Genomic DNA, 21789 nt, shown 5'->3' on the forward strand with positions numbered 1-21789 from the left:
AATGAAGATACTTGACCTTGTTTTAACATTTGAATCTCAGACACCCGAGCACAGCATTTCTGAGCAGTCAATGTTAAATCTTAGTCACCAATAACCTGTCATTGCTGCCTACATACTAATAGGACTCTTAGAAACTCGGTAATATACTTGGTAAGATTTTAACAGTATAATTAAATTAGACTTGAAACTAAGGATATGTTTGGCTTTATAATTTGTTATCCTCAAGATAATTTGGGTAAGATAGAGGAAGTACCAAGTTTGGGGGTTTTTTTGAACAAGAATCACTACCACAAAGATAAACTACAGATACGGTCCTCCTTAAAGTTCTTCTAGTGTAAAAATTTGAAACAAACAAGAAAGTCTTCAAATTACGAAGGGCAAATGCAATTAGACTTGTAAAAAGCACCACATCTGTACTAAAGCCTGAATCAGCTTCCTCCTGAGAAAAAAAAAAAAAGCTTTATTACTTCTGGAAAATATCACTTCTTAGCAAATGAATACCATGGTTTTGGGTAAGGAGTTGGAAGCAGTATCTATTAGCTGTTGCCTTTCCAAATTTTAGAGAGAACCTATGCCACATCCCACCAGTAGAACAAAAATACCTGAAAGCAACTTCAAGTTAGAAGGGAGAACAGTAACAGCAGCTTTGGTGTTCCAAGTTTCTAGTTCACAAGGAATCTTGTAGCCATTACTTTACTGTAGATAACTTAACTTGACAATAAAGCCTGGCAGAAAATCATGTAACAGTACTCTCTACTGGAAAAGGGGAACTTCAGAGTACCATCCTTTCTGGCATGAAGACTGTATAAATTAAAAAAAGGGCAGAAACGAAGCAAAAAATAATAACATTCTTCTCTGAAGAACTCTTCCTTCAGTTGGTGAGTACTTCCATTTCTGTTTTTCAAGCAGGCTTCTCTAACTCAATTTGTGTATTCCTATGATCACCCTTATATCTGCACTACTCTTCCTTTCTACAGGAGGTGACTAATCCTATCTAGTTAAATGCATCCATTTCCCAGTTCTCCTGAAAGCTAAGACATAAATATTTATGAGGGTCACATTCAACCTTTCATTGATTTCTCTAACCATAAAAGCAGATAACACTTAAGGCACACAAATGTCAAGGCTAAAATGAACAGCAGGAAAGAACACAAACTTAAAACTTGATCAACCTGAGATTAGCTCAGTTGGTTGGACCACGGTGCTAATAACATCAAGGTCATGAGTTTGACCCCCATATGGGCCATTCACTAAAGAGCTGGACTCTACGGTTCTTGTGGGTGCCTTCCAACTCAGAATATTCTGTGATTCTAACTTACCTTGAAATTGGAAGAAAGTTTGAAGGAGACAGAGATCCTAAAAATAATGCCTGGAGGTTATCGAAGTAAATGAAAAAATATTTTGTCATGTTGTTGTCTTAAAAGAACATTTTAAGGCAAAAATCTAGGGCTTTTCTGTATTCACTAAGTATTTCAAAACTACATTTTAAAGAAGATACAGTATCAGTCTAACAATTTCAGTTTTAAGAAATATTCAAATTCAAATTCAGCTGTACGTAGCTACATTTTTTTCCCCCTGAGGAATCAGGGCAAGGCAGAACACGTGATCATTTGTCTCTGTTGTCTAGGAATGAACCACCAGCACACTGGGGGAAAAAGGATGACACCTGGGCAGGAAGTGGGAGGGCAGAGAATTTACTTAGAACAGACATTAATTTTACCATTTATTGCTGACACAAAATGCAAAAAAGCACTTGCATCTTTCATCAAGCAAGTCTGCAGATGCAAATTTTACAGAATCTAAGTTTTCATTAGAACAGCTTACAGCAGAAACACTTGTAAGAGCATAAAAGCCACGAGGTAATACTAAAAAAAACTTTGAAAATCAAGTATGAAATGTAATGAAGCTTACTCACACAACATTTTACAGTACAGAACCTCAGAAATTACCAGCATTATAGTCACAGTAAGATGACACAAGAAGGGGAACCAGTTCCCATGCACCTTTTGCCTCCCACGTTGCACATCCCTGCCCTCTGTGCACAGAAGTCAACCATCATGTGACCTCAGCCACCAAGTTGACAGTGAAAAAGAAACAATTTGGGTGCATCATTTACCTGTCAGACCAATATGCAGGACATGTAACTGCTAGATCCAAAAAGAATGCAGTGGAGGACCTTGGCTTCCTTTTGTAGAGAAACCAAGGGAGAAAGCAACCTGCTGAGAGTAAAGTGAAATCGTGCCTTCAGTCACTCTATTCTGGCTGCATTGAAGCAATTTACAAGACTGTCCCTTCTGCTTTCCACTTGGCCAGAAGTCACCAGCACCCAAGATGCAAAGGTATAACTGAAAGTACAGCCCTTGGTTCTTCACTGGTGCTGCTGAAACAATCCACCTTAGCTGGAATGTCTTTGCAGGATTTTTCCAACTTCAACCACTTTAATTTTGCTTAGGAGACCAAATGTTAAACTAGCAAGTTTCATATGGCAGACATTCCTAGTCCAGGGAGGGGAAGTGATGGATGTCAGGAGATGACAATAGTGATTTCTAATCAGAGTCAACTGCAAAACCAATGCAAATTTTTACTTGTAGAAATAATAAAAGCAAAATACTTGGGCAGGAAGATGGTTAAGGTAATACCTGAATCACCACCAAGAACTGATTGATTATGTAGCTCCAGTAGCTGATTTACAAATTAACCTATGAACAGAAACATTAAAACTTCATCAGAAAATAGTCACGATGTATCAGTAACACTTTAAAAGCCATGCTTTGCTCACTATTTACACCTTGTTTATCTTTGAAGACCAACCTGTAGCACAGCTGCCCAAATACAGACACTCAAGGCTGCTATGAGCCCCTTGCCACCCACTTCCAAACTGCAAGTTTATACTACAGCAGCCCTGCTAACAGTTAAGAACCAAGCACAATAAATTCTAGATCAGCTAAGTCCTGGGAGAAATATAAGGCAAGTATTTCTGTGGCAACACAAATAGTGGTTTAGAGCAGGACTTCACGGTGACAGAGGAACCACTACTTCTCCAGAAATCAACAAGGAAAAATATAAAAAAGTCATTATTGGGGAAAAGACTAACATAAAGCTTAGAGCTAAATAGCTACACTTCAATTGATTCCCAATGACAACTCTTCCCCTTTGGTAACTCTCAATTAAGCTGTTTAATTAGAACAGAAGGACCCAGCAAGTGTGGACACACTTCATTTCTACAACAGGTCTCAAGCACATGTCTCACCAGCCAGTGCTGCCCATTACAAAGTTCCTTACAGCACTACCGCACTCACTAGCAATTTTTAGTTTAAGAGAGGAAGTCGAACAAAATTTTCTGCTTCTCAAGATCTGGAAACTACCAGAATCAGTTTTGTGAATTACTACTACTTTGACATTTTACCCAAAATTCTCCTATTTTCTTGGGCAGAAGTTTCTATGTGCTTATTATATTTACAACAGAAAGGCAAAGTCACAGAAAAATCTAACAAAAGCTGTTGAAACAGTGGTGAGGTGTTGAAGCACCTGCTGAGTAATTATAAAAATATGGTAAACCTCAAAAAGACGAAACTGTCAAACAATGATTGAAAAATAAATTACGCAAAATGCAAAGCAGTATTCATATCTTTTTATTGCAAGTAATGCTAAGAACTACTGAGACTTCTGAAAGTTACACCAACTATAAATAAATATAAGAAAAATAAAAAAATAGAGCTCTTATAAGAGTTTTAGCTGTTCTTCATGTTCTCATCTCAGAAAAAAATAATACTCAGAACTCTCTGTTCTTTTCACTAGTAAATTTGGAAACAGAAAAAGGTTATCTAATTTTTCCATCTTGGATTCTTATACATTTTTATGCAAAGTTGAAATTGTGATGTAACAGCATTTACAGTAGATTAATATCTGAGTTTCCGATGATAAATTATTTTATTAAAACTATGCCATATTTTATTTTTATAAGAAAGATCAACAGGTCTATTTAATTCTGCCTTTGCTCTGCAATGTGAAAATGTTGACGGGTTTGTCAGGTTTCCACATCCACGTTTAAGCCTACCAGGTGAGGCTGCAAACGGATCAAAGTTTAGAACTGCAGAAACAGGAGCTAAGAGAACTTCACCAGGCCAGCTAGAACCCAGGTCTCTTCACTTAACTACTAATGTTAAAACACTCATTGACTCCAGTCTCCATGCTTCTTCCTTAGTGCTACTTTTTTCAACTTTAACTATACGTAGCTCATATTTGGGGGGAAAAAAAATTTAAACTGATTTTTTTTTTCCATGAGAAGTTCTGAAAGATGTTCTCCTCACTAAAGATGGTTGAGCACTACACAGCACAGTATCACCCAAAGGTAAGTGCTGTAGTTAAGCTCTTGGCACCAGCACAAATCATATCCTAAGGTCTCAAGCTACTGTCATGGTTTGAGCAGGCCCAAAATCCAATTCTGATTCCTAGCCCCCCACCCACATCTCAACCCCATGTGAGATGGGTTTTCCAGACAAAAACACGAGACTCAATATGGGGGAAGGAATATATTACAAAGACTATACAGCAAATAAATACTATAATACATTGTATACAATCTTAACTCTATATCTATCTCTACCATGACAATAATATTTACAATGGGCCAAATCTCTTCTCCCTCCAAATAAAAGTCCAGGAGAGAAGAAGAAGAAAAGACCCCTTCCAGTCTGTCAGCAGCAGGCTCTCTCTAGGCAGCAGGCTCTCTTCTTCTCTTCCAGGCAGCAGAAGCAGTTGCTGGCTCTCTGCCAGCACACACGAGGGGGTCTCCAAGCCCCTCGGCCCTCCGTCTTCAAACGGGGGTCTTTCCGTGGACTACGTAACCCCAGACAAGGTCGTTCCACCACGGTCATATCACGAAGCACGGGGGTCTTCGTGACAGTCTGGTATCCTCAGGGGAAATCAAGCCCCTGTGCAGAGCTCCCATGCTCTGCCTCAAAGATGGCTGCCAGCTTCTCTGAAGCTGCAGCAAGGAGGGGGGGGGGGAAAGCCCAAGGTCACCCCCTCCACACACATTCCTTTGGCCATCCTGGCTGAGCTCTCAGGAGGCCGGAGCTTCTTAGCTCCTCTCTGTAGTGCATACTGCACTTTAGGACTCCACTCAGTCCACCACCCCCTCCTCTTTCTCGGAGGGGTCTCTAGTGAGTTTGGAGGTTTTGGTTTGTCCAGTTCTTACCCTCCGAAACTCTCTTCCTGCTGCTGGCTTGGTTCTCTTGTCCTGTTGCTGCTTTTCCTTCTCCTCAGACACCTCTGTGTCTGCCTTAGTTGCATACCGGCATCTGCTGCTTCTCTTGGTTCTTATCAGTTGGCTCTTTGCCACTGCTCTTTGGACACTGCTGTTCTGCTGCTGCTCCGTCGCTGCTCCCAGCGTCTCCCACTTCTACTTACAGGGAAGAAACTCCCCCAGCTCCTAGCCGCAGGCACTCAGCCCAGCTTCAACACCATTCCGAGTCCCTGCAGCCCCCCAACCGGGGGCTGGGGGGGGCAAAGCCCCCTAAGGGGCCGGAGCCCCAGCTCCTCGTGGCCTCTACAACATGGCCACCTCTTCTTCTCACCACAAGAACCACTGCTTCTTTTCCGGTCTCCAGAGACATGTTTATATTTTGCAGGAGCACTGATTGGTCAAGCCCCAAGGGTCACCACCCCCTGGGGGTTACCACTTTCTTAGTTTCAGGGGGAAAACCTGGTTCAAACCACTACAGCTACCCACTGAAAAACTGAAGTATATTTAATTAAAAACTACTTATAAAAAATCTGTACTAACACATCCCACTGGATTTTCAGGAAAATTTAAGCTATACCAAGAAAAGCTACATGCTACTGGGACAAGAGATATTATGACATGCCCTGGTTAGAACGGCTGGGACCAATTCATCACTGGATGGGTGTAACCCAAAACTGTGTATTCTATAGCCTTCCATGCCACTTCCCAGAAACTGTTGTCAGTAGAGGCCTATGTTCCTGTCCTCATACCCTTTTATGGAATTCCCCGCTCTGATACCCTTTTATGGAATTCCCCCCTCTGAGGGAGGGACTGAGCATCCTCATGCCCTTTTATGGAATTCCCCCCTCTGAGGGAGGGACTGAGAACTCCCACCTGGAGAATATATAAACTGGGAGTTTCAGAACCTCTCCACCTCTCGTGGGATCCAGAGGAAGACTGCAGACCACCGCTCTCAACTAGACTGCAGACCAATGCTCTCAACTAGACTGCAGACCACCGCTCTCAACTGGACTGCAATCACCACTTCTGACCAGACTGCAACAGCTCTCCCACCAGGAGGTTTTTTCCCCCTCTCCCTTTACTTTGGACTCGGGGGGGGGGGGGGGGGTCAAGGAACACCACTTTTGTTCATACCCCAGGGTGCTGGGTTATACATTTGGGGTTTGCAGGTTAAAACCAATTATCTGTCTGTATAATTGTACTTATTGTATTACTTTAATAAATTGTTATTCTGACTTATAAATCTCTCTTTTGAATTGAGTTCATTTCCCCTGCTGGTTAACTTTTAAACCAGCACATGACAGAAAGTGTTAAGGTGCTAGGCTCAACTATAAATAAATCATATGTAAAAGTGATAAATTGGGAAAGGCACAGACCTCTGATAAAAAGCAGAATATGTAAAAGCTATTCTGTTCCCATATTCCCACACGCAAACTTCTGGCAGACAGTTCCACTCCTAGACACTAGATAAGAAGAAGCTAACAACTGGTTTTGATCCCGAAGTTCCAGTTTGTCTTTTAGATGAAGTCAAAGTCTACAGGAACCATGAAAGCGAAGCTATAAAAGTTAAATATGCTTTTAGTGGAAGCTGGTGCCTAAGTGCCTGATGCTGGACTACTGCTCTGTGACCTCCGAAAAACCCCTGTGAGGCAATGGAGTTTCATTACTCAGCATTATCTGGAGCATCCCAATAGCTCAATGGTCATGTCCATGGCATGTTCTACAGAGTGGCTGAGAAGTTACAGAGGCATAAGTAACTATGGCTTTATTACCACCTACTGGATGGATGTTTTATAACCAAAATGGCAAAAACCTCTCAGAGAAGCCATCAGCAAGTAAACCAGCAGCACATACAAGCCAAGGGCAGAATAAACCATAAATGTATACCACATCAGAAAGCAACACATGTGAAGGAGCAAGATTCAGGATGGGAACAGTTCCAGGTATGGAGAAAAAGCATACAGCAATTGGCAGGACTTTATTATATGGACCTTACAGTTATCATATGGACTTTACTGTTATTATGTGGTTTCATTGTATTCACACTACACAGTGCACAACCTGGTCATGCCCAGGCTTGCCATGAGTTTGCCTGCTGCCTGCTCCCTGCTTCCCCTTTTGCCTGTGTCTCTATCCTGGTTGGTTCCCCTGCTTGTCTGTCTCATGCTCCGCCCTGCGTTCTGGCCCTTTCCCCTCCAGAGCTGATAAAAACCCATGTGCGTGCTGGAATAAACTCTCTACCTGCATCCCACCTTTGTGTCCCTGACCCGTGCTGTGTCACGGCCCCATTCCCCTCCCCCTTTTCGGACCGTGGCAAACACATGACATTCAATACCATTGAATATTAGCAGGACACAGAAGGAACAGAACTAGTTTCCTCCCACCTTGAGATAGCAGGAGACATTCATAAGGACAATAAAGTGATATCGCATATTGTCCAGCTCCAGAATAAACCTGATCAAGGTTCATGGCAAGTTGATGTGACTTTACACTCAGGGTTCTTCAACTGAACATGAGTGAACATTAAGAACTCAGTAACGCTCAAAATCGGGTGTTAAACATCGGCATTTGGTTTTATGCTTGCTGTCGGCCAGGAATGAGCATGGGACTATTATCAACTCTTTAAATAAATAAGATTCTAAGTTATTTTTAAAAATTCAAAAATTATTTAGTTAATAGATTACAGACTAAACGTAGTATGCATGCAGTTAACACCTGAGAGAATGAGAACTTGGAAAGTAACAGCCCTGCAAACATAAATGTCACATACAACAGCAAATCCAACCACGCAAATGACGAAACAAGAGCTGAGGTACCTGCATCTTCCTGTGCTGACAGAGGTTAACATCGTACTTGACTAGCAGTAGGTAGTATGAAAAATTGTCTTCTAAATGCATTCTGGATGCAGTTTGAAAGAACGGTTTGCATATTATTTTAGAAATACGGTTGTCATGGAAGCCAAATCTTTACAGGCCTCTAAAAATCCCAATTAGCTCCCTGAAATAAAAATTACTGCATATCCCTCATCCTTTCCCTTACGTTCAGGATACCACTTTTCATCATAGTACAGTTTGCATTCCACAAGGGTCAATCTCACTAGGTTACATAATAGTAAAACCAACCTTGACACAGACAGCACTAATTAACACACACAAAAACAACTCAAGCAGGCACACAACATAGACTAATCCTTGCTGCTACATATGCCAAAGACATCTCAACTAGCACTTCATGTGTGTTTGTGCGTAGGTGGAGCAATCAGTCATTCATCCCAATCTTGCACATGTAAACAAGAAAATGCAATACATGAAGAATAGAGATTACATCTTGCTTCATTTAAATGCATGGGGGAAAAAAAGCAAAACAACAAAGTATGGTAACACTCTATATACTTAAATAATTTTCCCCACTGAAGTTATGATCCTAAGTTAATAAAATGATTTTAAACCCTTTCACTGCTGATACACTATCAGTCATACAGATAGTTTGGCAAACAGGAAAATAGGTTGAGCACAATTCTTGATGTGACCTCAGGCTTCCCCCAAACCACAGATGCTGCAGACTGACAGCCCAATTCGGTGTCATCATAGAGCCAACAAATCTGATAGACAGACTACTGAAAAGTTTCCCAGCGCAGAGGAAGCCTCCACACTATTCACAATTCTTTGTCCCACTTTATTCACAGCCTTGCTCCTATTTTCACCCCTTGAACTGGATGCATGCAAGGAGAAAAGAGGGCTACAAGCAACCACGGCACAAGTTACTAGTCCTATGGCTCTTCACGCCTTTGCAGTGCCGCCAAACAAAGGACGAAGTCCCAAGAAACTAAGGACATGCTTAAGGCCTCATTGTTTTCTATAGTGGATTTTGTGCCAGAAAATTCTTAGAAAAGTCTAAAATTTGGTTTGGGAAATTTAAAGTCTATAGGCAATAATCAAAAAGCACCAAACATCTGTTTTAATTAGCATTCAAAGTCACCTACTGGAAACATCTTATCTGGAAAACTTTCTGCTTGTTTTGTTATAAAGATTGATATTTAAATGTGAATACTTCCCAAAACTTTCCAGTAGTATCTTTTCATTTATGCATAACCACTGCATGCTATCCAGTGTCAAAATGCAATCCTATCTCAAAATCTGCTTGCAGGTTCCCTCAGTATTTTTCAGATTAGAGCTGCCTCCCCTCTTCCCACACCAAAGTGTGTTTCAGGAAATAAAGGAAGACCTGGGAAAAACAGTATGATTTTGAATTCTCAATGAAGACTAAGGACTGTGTAATTAAAAAAAAAAGCCACGGATATATTTTATGCTCACCTTAAATTTATAAAATCTACCACTGCATTTATATTCTAACAAGACACAGAATGCTTACACAAAGGCAAGCAGATTTCTGATACATAAGGCAGTCTCACAACAACAAATCAATAAGCTTTCTTTTTTAAACAAATGTAGGTGTATTGTTAATGAGAATGACTGAATACTTCTCCAGCAGAATTTAACTTAAAGGGAATGCATTATATCAATGCACTTAGTGCTAGCCAGAAGAATTCTTTATCATAAGAACACATTCATACTCTACAAAGAAGATTAAAAGCAATCTGCCACCAAAGAGATTTCAAATTCCCAAGTCTGCACACAGTCCCATTGATTTCAACAAGATCTGACCTCACAGACACAAGACTGAACCTAATGATGATTCCAAAGTTTAAATCAACTGTAATCATGTTTGAAAGATATAAAATGCTTTACTCTTTTATTACATTTAAGTCAAAGCAAGTGCTGCATAAAGCCAGAGAAGCAGTTCAGTTTTAAGACAGATGTGAAGTTGGTACAGAAAGTACACACTGTACTGAATCATAGTGGAATACATGCATTACCCTACACAAATTAAGGCTACTTAATTGTTTTAAGACATCCCTTTCCCACCCACCAGCTCACTCTGAAATAACTAATTCAGTTTTCATTTGGTGGGTAAAGTTGCCACCAAATTATCCACACCCACATCCGACTCATATAAACTGTCTTGTAATAACCAGAATCCAGCAGAGGTCAGAAATGGCCCTGCACAGGAAATGCCTGGGTGTTTCCATTCAGGCCCTGAAGATTACTCTTCTACATGAAGACATCCCAGGTCTAGGGTCATGCTGTTGTACAAACTTACTTTAAATCTTTTTCTGCTTAACCTGCACTATTAGTCTTTGAAGATACTGTAAAAAGGAACTACAAATTCAGTAGCCCTACTGACATTTGTATTTCACAATACCGCTGTTAAATTTAAGTAACTATTAAATACCTTCTGGTTTTGGCATTACCATGGCGTGACAAAAACAAATCATTAATACACATTAATGAAAACTCAAATCAGACATTGTTCAACTCCATAGCCTTGATCCAAACTGGAGTGTATCACCAATCCACTTTTACTACATCAGTACAAAACAGCAGCTTGCAATATCCATGAACGATCTCAGCAACATGACAGCACATAGCTCTTTTGCACAGCACACCTGGAATACAATGCACCAGACTACTGCCTGACAGTACTAATTGATCACACATGCGTTTTAAAAACGTTTCCTGAATGCCTCCTAGTGAGAAGTGCATCAACAGGATGTTATTTTAAAAGAAGAAATAATTGCCACTGAATTAATAACTTGGACTTATGCAATACTTCTACAGCCAGTTGGAAACATTAAACTATGAAGTAATTTGCATCTCCATCTCTCAGCAGGGTACAGATGGAGAGTTGCAAAAAGCTAATCTGCAGGTCAGCACATTCAGGAGGTGACAGCAGTTGCAAAAACCTTGAGGCACCACAACGCTAGTCTTCTTTGTGAAGGTGTGGGGATTTTTTAACTCTTTTTTTCTGGCAAATATCGATTGCAATGTTGCCAGCAGCGATACTCCATGATCCTGCTGTTTTGCCGGCACGCCAGAGAGAACCCGATTTTAATCACGGCTGCTATAAACATGAGACTCCCTTCCAGAGGGCAGCGCTTTTATCACCGCAGTTCACAAGCCAAGGAGCACAGGTCACGCTCCGCCACCCTCCCGGGGGCTCCATCTGCTGCTGCCGCTACTCCCTGCGAGCCCCCGAACTTTCGCCCCGACCCCCCGCGCCGGGCTCGGCACTGCCCGAGACACCCTCTCCCGCCGCGCGGCTGGGGGCCAAGGAAACGAGCTGCTTGTAATTGCGAAGCGCCCACAAAGCGCTGCCTTACCCACCGCAGCCGCTAGAGATTTCTTATCGGAGCACTTTCTCGCTCCGTGGGCGCTCTGCAGGAGCGCTGAAGCAGCCGGAGGCTCTGCAGCGCAGAGGGGCGGGAGGCTCTGCAGCGCCCCTGTCCCGGCACTCGCAGCCCCGGCCGGCGCCGCTACCCGCACAGAGCTCCCGGTACTGACCTCCCCGGCGGCGGCTCCTCCATGGCGGCGGCTGCACAGACCGGCGCGGCGGCGTCTCTCATGCATGCAGCGGGGCCGGCATGGCGACGGGCCGCGCTGCGCGGCGCGGGGGCGCAGCGAGGAGCGGGCGGAGGCGGCGCGGAGCGGGAGCGGGTCCCTACCCGGCTGCAGGAGCGCGGCCGCGCAGAGCCGCCCGCGCGACCGCCATCTTGGGAACGGCCTCCCAGGGCAGCGGCGCCGGCAGCATCGCTACGGCGCGCCACGAGGGACCGGCCGCGCCAGAGGCGCCCGCTCCGCCGTGGCTGGGCTGGGGGCGACTCCGAGCACGGCTCCACCGCCTCTCCGCAGCCGCAGGGACGGGGCGCGCTGTGGAACCGGAACACTTCCCTCTACAGCCACAAACAACACATCCCCACAACTCTTCGGGAGGGGCCGTGTTTATCCCGGCGGTGGGCAGTGGTGGGGGCGCGGCGGGTGCTGCCGCCCCGTCCCCGCCCCCGGCGGCGGAGCGGTCAGGCGGTGCCGGCAGCCGCGGTCCCTGAGCTTGCGCGATCTCACATCGCTGGCAGACAGAAGAAAACTCTAACTGCTGGGAGGAGGGTAGTTTCCCTCAGCAGGTCCCAGCTCCCTGCAGCCTTGCTGGCCCCATAGCCACCGCGTGCGTAGGCTGGAGTGACCACGGCCTGATCCAATAAGGTCGAAGGTGTGAAAGGCCCTTGAGATCCCGTTGGGGAGTGCATGAACGAATGATCTTTATTCTGCTGCTGACACAGTAACTTGTTTAAATTTATGAACCTGAACTTTCTAAACCTGCCAGCAGCTCTCCTTATCGGCCTTGGACAGCGAACCGGAGCTTTGTTATCCAGTTGGAAATACGGGGAGGAAAGATGTAATTTACTGGACTGTAGTTTGGCTGGAATACCAACATTAACACCCTTCAAAGGCAGAAAAGTGCTATGGGTTGTTTAATTGTCAGGGTTGGTGAGAGGGAGCCTCGTCTTCTGTTTTATGGGACTGGAAGCACAGCATCAAACCACAGCATCGGTTATGTGCATACAAACCGTATGTGTTATTTCTGAGGAGGGAAATTTGAACTTTGACTGGAATCACTTCTAGATTCTGCTTTATGTGCAGTTCCTTCATTAAACTAACTGTACAAGAAATTAGCACCTTTCTGTCTGATACTGAAGTTCAGTTGTGAAGTCAGATAAAGTTGTCTGTTTATCTGTGAAAGTTTACGAAACAAATTCAATAGGCCTATTGAAATAAAAGATTTTTTTTAAAGCTGAAGTGCAGATTATACTTCTGCTATACATTTACCATCTTAATAAATACATGCATTAAAATGCAGGACCAGATGAATAACATTATGCAGGAAGCCACTTACAGTTCAAGAAAAATACCTGGATCATCATGACCCTGATGGTCATAAACATCAAGACATTCAGCATTCAGGCTGAGAATTATTACTTAAGATACCTCCAGAATTTTTGGTCAAGGTTAGAAATTCTGAAGTGCTAACCTAATAAATTACTTGTCATCTCCATAAAAAATATAAGGGAAATCTGCCTATTTCACAGTATGCATGGGGTTTAGTATGATCACAAATAACTAAGGCTCAATGTCATTAATGAAATTTTAACATTCTTTTCAGTTATGTTACAGCTATTGTCTGACACCATCTCTGCACTTATTTGCAGGGCACAGAAGTATTTAGCAATCGCGGCAAAATCTTTCAGCTTCTTTGCTTCTTCAATCAAAACAATCAGTGTAATGGTATGTTAGAAGCACAGAGCTTTCATCAACTACGAAAAAAAATCTGATACTGCCTTTTGCCATAGATGTGATGGCATAATGGTGCAGACACACAGACATCCCAGGACTTTGGCAAAGGTGGAAATGGGGACTGACCACTGCCACTGCTTTCTGTAAATATAATTTATTGAAGTAAATTGGGCTTCACTGCAGCCTCTCAAACAAGGAGGTCCACAAAAAACTTCCCTACATGCCTCTTCCCTTTCAGGGCAACCCAGCATATTGGGTTGCATCACATTCTTGTGGTATACCTTAGAGAATACTCTACCACTACAGATAACTGGCCAAGCAAAGCAAGGCAGTAAGTTTGATACAGTGATGCTTCTTTGTCTGCAACAGACCATAGTGAGCAACGTAGGAGAAAACTGTTAGAGGAGAGATTTATGAATGGTCCACAGAAAACTTGGGAAGAAATTGAAAAAGATGCAGGAATATATGGAGCTGATAGTACAGGAAACAGCTGATGACATGAGGCTGTCAGAGCCTATAGAGAGATAGTATTTAACAGAGAAAAAAATTAAAGTTACAGAGGTCTTACAAAAATCGATATGCAAAAAAAAAAATCTTTGAATTATTTTTGGCTTCTTTTAAGGAACGTCATCTTATTTCAAAGACTCCATGACTACTGATTACTGAGTCTAAACGTAACAGCATTGCACAGGTGCATGACAATTGATAAATGAAATTGTTCACTCTGGTTCCACTACTGAAACAGAAGAAGGGAAAAGATTAAAATAGACATTACAATAAATGATGTCTTTATCGATCAGAAAATTGAGTTACATTATTAGGAATGGATTTTATTGTCTGATATGGCAAAATCATGACCTCAAAATTCTAGGTTAAAAAAACAAACTAAGAAACAGATAACTGTCAAAATAGACAAGCTTATTTCAGTTTAACTTCTGTTTTCTGAAGTTTTAGGGTGAATTTTCTTCTTTTTTTCAGCATCTGTGTGGGTTTATATTTTAGCAGATGCTCCGATTGCTTAGGAATTGCTTTTTATTCTAGCAACATGCTTTTTATTCTAGCAACATGCCTTTTATTAGACCAGCAGTCCTAGAACTTCCAATAGAAACTTAAGATATGACAATAGCATCATAGTAACAAAAACAGGTCTTTCAAATAGTTTTTAAAAATTTCTACTACAAGTACCCTTGAAATTTCTTTCTATTCCTAGGGCATATATTCTGTTATTCCATTCTCCTCGTTTCCTGACAAGCATCAGACGGGATTGTACATACAGCTGTGCTTTTGCCATTTGTCATTTCTACAGCTCTTTTCTATACACAAAAAATACTGATGAAGCAAAGGAAAATTTGGTCCATGTAGGTGATTAAATATGGTATAAGAATATATTCAAAATTTTTCTCCCAGTACATGTCACGAGACCAAACTTTTATTTCACTTTATGAATGTTGGCACGGAATAAGACACAACTTGTTATTTTTTTTAACAGTCAGTTCATGAAATGTAGTAGATTGTTCTTCACTGTGAACTACATGCAAAAAAATCAAATTCTTGGCAAAATCAGCTTAGTACATTTAATTTTTCCTTCCAATAAATTATTTGTTTTAATTCCACTAAAAGCTGTTTAAAAGTCAAAGCAAAGTTAATTAGATGTTGGAAAGCAGTCTGTTAGGTATAGTTTGTCTAGATCTAGTAAAATGTGCTGAAGATAGAATATTCATTTTTTCTTGGTCACAGATTAGAAATGCTGTTCTGCTATGTGATGAAGAGTAAAATATGAAAAATACATTCATTTGATATCTAGAAGACAACCTGACACCATTTTTTTCTTATGTAGATATTGCAACTAGCTATTCCAGAGTCAAAATAAAATACCAAGATGTTTTTCTACCTGGGCATACGCAGATCCTTCCATCTACAATTTTGTTGTTCCCAGAGAAGATCAGTTTGGGGGGCCGTTGAAAAAAACAAAACTCAATTCCCAATGTCATATAATTTGAGGTTTGCTGCAATTGATTTGAAGTGTGAAGCTGAAAGAAATTAAGGAGTCACACTGTATATACCCCTGTTCAATCATCCGTTACCTCTCTGATTCATTCACTTCAGAAGCTCACATGATCGCTGCCAAGGCTTGTTCGGCAGCATGGTTTAACGTCCAGGCTATAATAGGAGCCAGCTAGCTTGACGGAGGTAGAATATTTCTGTCTGAACACTGTCATCTCACATACTGTGTGTTGGATTGTACAGGGCTTGATATCATTAATTCATCACTATTAAAGGAGTATTTGTTAGTAAGAATAGCATGAGATCAGAGACATTCCTGGGATTATTGTCTTACTACTTCAACCGGGCATTATTTTTTTAGGTACTTCCTATCCGATAAAGCAACTGTATGCAACACTGCCTCTGCCATTATTAAAATGGCATGACCTACATAAGAGAAGTATAAATTTCAGTTGTGCTTAGAGCAGTATGCTTTTACTGTATAAAGCAGGTCTTTGGGTTTAGTGTCTGTGAAGCTGGGCATAGCTAAACCCACTGGCTGATATTCAAAGGTACCAAGGCAATGGACATAGAAATTATTGTCTTTAGATAAAAAGAGATGGAAAATGTCTCTGTGTCAACACATGTGTTGTAACAGTATGGCTACAGTAGTTTATGTCTTCCCAAGAACTGATTTTGGACCTGTGAAAATAAGCCACACTGAATTCAGTTCTACTTGAACATGACCATCAAAAACAGAGTCGGCTTGCTTAAAGCTTGCTTGTCTCCTGCTAAATCATACTACAGTTCTTTGCCCAACTGCATAATAGGCATACTCAGTGACCAGCTGTGGGACATTTATAAACAAGACCAAATGCTTGTCTGCATTTATGTTCAGTACAGTAATTTCATATTCAAAGAAGCTCCAGAACTGGGGCTGAAGCTGAAGAATTGGGGCCTATCCTCTGAGACCATATTTGTAGACCCAGAGCATATCCATCTGTTTTCTGCATGTGCCTGTCAGTGTAATTTAGTGCATTGTTACGCACAACTCTCCATGTTTTCCAGCATTTTGCAAGTTTGATTAATTGCTTATATTAAAACTTATAAAGTGATACTGTTTATTTCCATCAGCTCAGAAAGCACAAAAAAGTTCCAGACTGTATCTTTTAAAATATCTGGTTGTGCATCTGAGATTCTTTCTATGTCTGCCTTACAGCAGCTGCGTTATCCTAACAGAAAACAGCTGTGAGATCTATATCAAACTTCTCTTTCTAGGGATATCTTCTAAAGCTCCTGTCGATCTCTCCTCCTTCTAACAGCTCTTTCTATAAAGCGGTAGTAATTGCAGAAAAGCAGTGTAGCTGGCATATTCCTTTACCCAAACAATTCCTGCTGTTTGTGTCAGCTGTATGGAGTTATAAGCAGCCATGAGAAAATTTTAATCTTCATTAAATGTTAATCCCTGCAAACATTTATATACACATCAGTTCACACATAATAGGCATACTGAAATCAGTGGGACACCTCTGAGAAAACAGTTACTCATACATATAAATGTTTATAGGATTCATTTCCTCTTTTTGCTCTGAATCTTCTGGAATAATTTTGCACCCACTACTTCACAAGGTGAGCTTTGTGGAGTAATCCTCTTGATGGCTTGGTTCTGGTGAACAGCAATAGGAGTTAAGATATTCTCCATTTGTTGCAATGCCATCTTAACTAGAGAATAGTAAGATAGTATCTCATTCTACAACTCCTAGTTGTAACCCATTCTTCAGTATCTCAGGTTTTATTTTACACCCTAATTTCTGTCTACTTCACTTCTGTCTACTTTCAAAAAGCTGTTACATCATTGTGAACATAACTATTTTCATCCTATTTACAGAGTTCCTACTGTATAAAACACTATAAAGAGGTAATTGCCTGCCATTTGACATTATTTCAATGCAGAGTTTTTTATTCTCCTTTGAATTTTATTGGCTGCTATCATTATTTCTGTAATTGATTTGCATTTCCTCTTCTTCACAGGTACTGACGTTTATTTTAGGACACATCCATGCTGGGAGACATGGCACATGGCACTTGAAATAACTATTGAATGATGTGAGCTAATATGCTGTCCTGGCACAGCAGTCTCTCCAGCTATAGCCAACTGAGGAATCCAGATTATGACCCTTGTATGAGGGAGCTGAGATCTGTGTGACATTCTCTACTGAGCTGTTTGTTTAAAAGATGGTTTCTATCAACATCTTTGGGTGGGTTTCACTATGACTGTGAGGATACAATGGGCATTGAATTTTAAAAGTAGCTATTTTAACACTGAATTGCACTCTGAAGCCATACAATGCCACAGGAGTTGCTCTCAGCTGTGGTGATAGTCAGGAATACAAAGGGGTCAAAATTTTGTTAGTTTTTGTTTCTGTCCACAGAAAATAGAACAAGATAATATGTTGGCTGAGAACAGGATGACCTTGTTGAAGCTGAGGACCTGTAACTGCCCAGTTCCTCCTCTCTTGTATGCTGAATGCTATGGCATGTTTGAGCCTTACTTCTGCTGTTTATCTGTAGATAGTCTGAAGTTGGGAGATAAATTTTCTTCACCCTTAATCTCAGCAGAGATACCAGTCAATTAGCCCTACTTCTTAGCCTAGGCATTGAGACACTAACATAAAATAGACCAAACTGAGTTGAAAGACTCCAGTTTTCTAACAATGTGTGGATGTTGTGGCATACTGAGCTAGGAAAAGAGTGCTAATCTGCACATTCAGCACGCAGGTTTTGACAGGGCGAGCATGCATTGTTCGTTCACTAGTGTTGGAGAAGGACTGCTGACTAGAACGTGCTTGTTCACCTGTCGAAAGCATTCAGCATGGGTCAGTTGCAAAACTTTATCACATGATGCATAGCTGCAACCTGCCTGAGATGAGGTCATGGAATTATTTATCTTCTAACTGGCTCTTTAGAGGGATATTTGGGCTATAGCCCATCTGGCTGAGGTGGTCTCTCATGGTCTTCATTAGGCATAGATGACTACTCACTGAATGAGAAGATATGTATTCTATAAACTATGGAAGGTAACTTTAATATATGTTATATTTCTAAAGGGGTAGTAAAGGTTAATAGAAGAATAGGACTGCTATACTTATCTGGATTTTAAAATTCAATAACACTTCAGAGGACACAGCACCAAAACTTTTGCTATTAGTTATAATTTTGGTACAAATTGTGGTGGTTTAAAAGTGATGAATTTTTAATAAATGCCGGTAAGAATTAATTTATACTAAAATATATCATTCACAATGCTGTTAAGTAACCACTTCTGCCTATGGTATTGTAACTCTCTGTCAGAAGAAGGTGCACAATACCAAATATATGAATATAGTCACAGCTTTGTGAGCAAGTCCTTTTTCTGTTCCTTTCCAAAGCTGTACCTCTTACTAATGAAGTTTTACAACATGGCTGACCATACTGCCTTTTTTTTTTAATTATTTTATAGTTGAACCATTGATATTGTTTAAAAAACACAATTTAAAGAATAATTATTATTAACCATATCTTTTGCTTTTGTACTTCAAGTGATACAAAATCCTGATATTCAAATTGTGTAAATTATGAACCATTGCATTTTACATGTCAAATAAACCAAGCCTGTCAGATTTTTTGATGTGGTCAGCTTTACTGCTCTGCAAAATGTGAGTGTGACACCCATACTCATTTGTACAAAGTGAGATTCTGAAAATCTTAAACTCCTCTGATTCCAACAGTTGTTTTCCCTGGGTGAGGTTTGCCCAAACAACTGATGAATGGCTATGTGCTATTCCCCATTCATGGCACTGTACCTCTGCTGAGGTACATTTAATTATCACACTGCCTGTATTTGGAAATAGCCTCTAAGCATGTTTAGTGTGGCAAGTACATAAAATCTATTTATATTACCACTATTTTTCAGAGTTACATTTCATGCAATGTTTATTACAGCTATTCCAAATCTCCTTGTTGGATCCACAACAGCCTGCCAACTAGAGTGTTGAGTAAGAGGATTTAACTGTGAATGGATCTCCCTCCCTGAAGTAACTAGCTCAGATAAACTTCAGAAAGGGATTTTTTCCTGCCTCATCACTTGGCTAAAGAGGATAAGGTCAGAGCTATCAAAATTACTCTCTGATGGAATGCAGTATGAGTCTCCTAGAAAGCCACAAGTTGTAGGCGTCACATCATCACAGACTCTAGTTTCCTGTGAACTGTAGGGTCAAATGATCTTTCTTTGAATTTAAAAGGTTTCTGCCTGAGAAAGCGGTAATAAACAACCACCCTATTAAATATGCTGTGGAATGTCTTTCCTACTTGATTGTCAGCATTTTGGTCTTCACCTCAGTAACTGAAGTGCACTGATAAATTTTCTTTACATTATACTAATTGCAATTTTTAGCACAAACCAGCAGTAAATCTGATTGCCAGCTTGACATTCACAGAGCCTTATATTTGTGCAAAAATATGAAGGTTTGGTATAAAAGGGTTGTGCTCATATTGGTCATGAGAGCCCTAGAAGCTGATTATAACAATGTGGCTATTGGCATATAAAAATAATCTGAAAGATATTGTTTAAATGTACAGTGTCTGTGCTCAGAACCATGCAGAATCAACCATCTTACCCACACGATGTCACGAAGCAAGTCTGCTAGGTTTTCTAACAGCCACTTTTTAACATACTGTAACCTTTGATTTTGTTTTTTTTTGTAAATTTATGTAATTTAATTTAGAAATGTAATATTTCTAATGTATAATATGGGGGAATGTGTGAGAAATACGTTTAGATAAATACAATTACAGCTATGACAGGGTGTATCCAAGTGTTATATTTAGTAGTAGGTTCTGTTAGTGATAATAGTTATATCCAGCAGATATAGAAATGATGGAACAGCATAGACAATAGGATGTTGTAGGTACTGCCTTTCTAGTGTTACTTGAGCCTTATACTAACCTGGATTAAGTATTCATTTAACAATGGTTAATCGCACTGATTTTAGCTGATTTTTTTTTAAGTAAGAAGTCTGCCTTAAAAATAGCTAAGAGATGTTTAGATGCTTAGGTGTTGACTCCCTAGAAAGCAAGGAGGCCCTGCAGAGATACCTCAACAAATTAGAGGGCTGGGCAATCACCAACCATATGAAGTTCAACAAGAGAAAGTGCTGGATTCTGCGCCCCGGAAAGGGCAACCCTGGCTTTTTGTACAGACTGGGGAATGAGATGCTGGAAAGCAGTGCCACAGAAAGGGACCTGGGGGTTCTGGTTGATGGGAAGTTGTGCCCTGGCATCCAGGAGGGCCAACCATGTCCTGGAGGGCATCAGGCAAAGCATTGCCAGCCGGTCAAGGGAGGGGATTGTCCCGTTCTCCTCTGCACTGGTGTGGCCTCACCTTGAATATTGTGTGCAGTTTTGGGTGCCATAGTATAAGAAAGATATTCATCCATTAGAGAGTATCCAAAGAAGGGCTACAAAGATGGTGAAGGGCCTTGAGGGGAAGCCGTATGAGGATTGGCTGAGATCACTTTGTCTGTTCATCCTGGAGAAGAGGAGACTGAGGGAAGACCTCATTGTGGCCTTCAGCATCCTCACAAGGGGAAGTGGGTGGGCAAGTACTGATCTCTTCACTCTGGTGACTAGTGGCAGGACTCAAGGAAATGGTGTGAAGCTGAGTCAGGGGAGGTTGAGGTTGGATATTAAGAAAGGTTCTCCACCCAGTGGGTGGTTGGGCACTCTAATAGGCTCCCCAGGGAAGTGGTCACAGCACCAAGCCTGACAGAGTTCAAGAAGCATTTGGACGATACTCTCAGGCACCTGATGTGACTCTTGGGGAAGGTCCCGTGCAGGGCTAAGAGTTGGACTCTATGATCTTGATGGGTCCCTTCCAACTCAATGTATTCTGTGATTCTGTGATTATGTAATTTTTTATGATACCTTTATGAACTATGCTTCTCACCTCTGTATATTGCTGGATTTTTTCAGCTTCCACATGCTTGGATTACATAGTACTTTGTTCCAAAGCATTCTCCCTGAGAGTGATCTTCATTTCTGTACAATCTGACTAGTTGAAAAAGGGTTTTCTTGGTGTATTTATAGTGAGGAAAACTGGTGGAGCTATGAAGACAACTCCAGCAGTGCTTATGAGCATAATTAAATCTCTTCCCATTGCAACATAAAACTATAATAAAGTGCGCATTTTTTACCAGCATAACTACATCAATAATAGGACTGCTACTGGCATACATAATAGACATACATCATTAGCTTACTGTGAAAGGGTCATTTATTGTAGCTACAAGTAGGAAAAAAGTTTATTCTTGTCAATAAGAAAAGACCCAGTTTCAG

General features: G+C 41.0%; 1 protein-coding gene across 4 annotated transcripts in view; it reads right to left on the bottom strand.

The window, feature by feature from the left end:
* MAP3K4 (mitogen-activated protein kinase kinase kinase 4) overlaps positions 1–11883 on the bottom strand; it is a 71679-nt gene extending 59796 nt beyond the window's left edge. For all 4 annotated transcript variants that reach the window (XM_027686941.1, XM_027686926.1, XM_027686935.1 and 1 more), the window contains exon 1: positions 11650–11883. In XM_027686941.1, the coding sequence (XP_027542742.1) occupies positions 11650–11711 (62 nt within the window). In that variant the 5' untranslated portion in view covers positions 11712–11883. The remainder of the gene's footprint in view (positions 1–11649) is intronic.
* Between the last annotated feature and the right edge of the window lie 9906 nt (positions 11884–21789).

The sequence above is a fragment of the Neopelma chrysocephalum genome, unplaced genomic scaffold (assembly GCF_003984885.1).
Source record: "Neopelma chrysocephalum unplaced genomic scaffold, ASM398488v2 Primary Assembly neopelma1_23, whole genome shotgun sequence".
In the NCBI taxonomy this organism is placed as follows: Eukaryota; Metazoa; Chordata; class Aves; order Passeriformes; family Pipridae; genus Neopelma; species Neopelma chrysocephalum.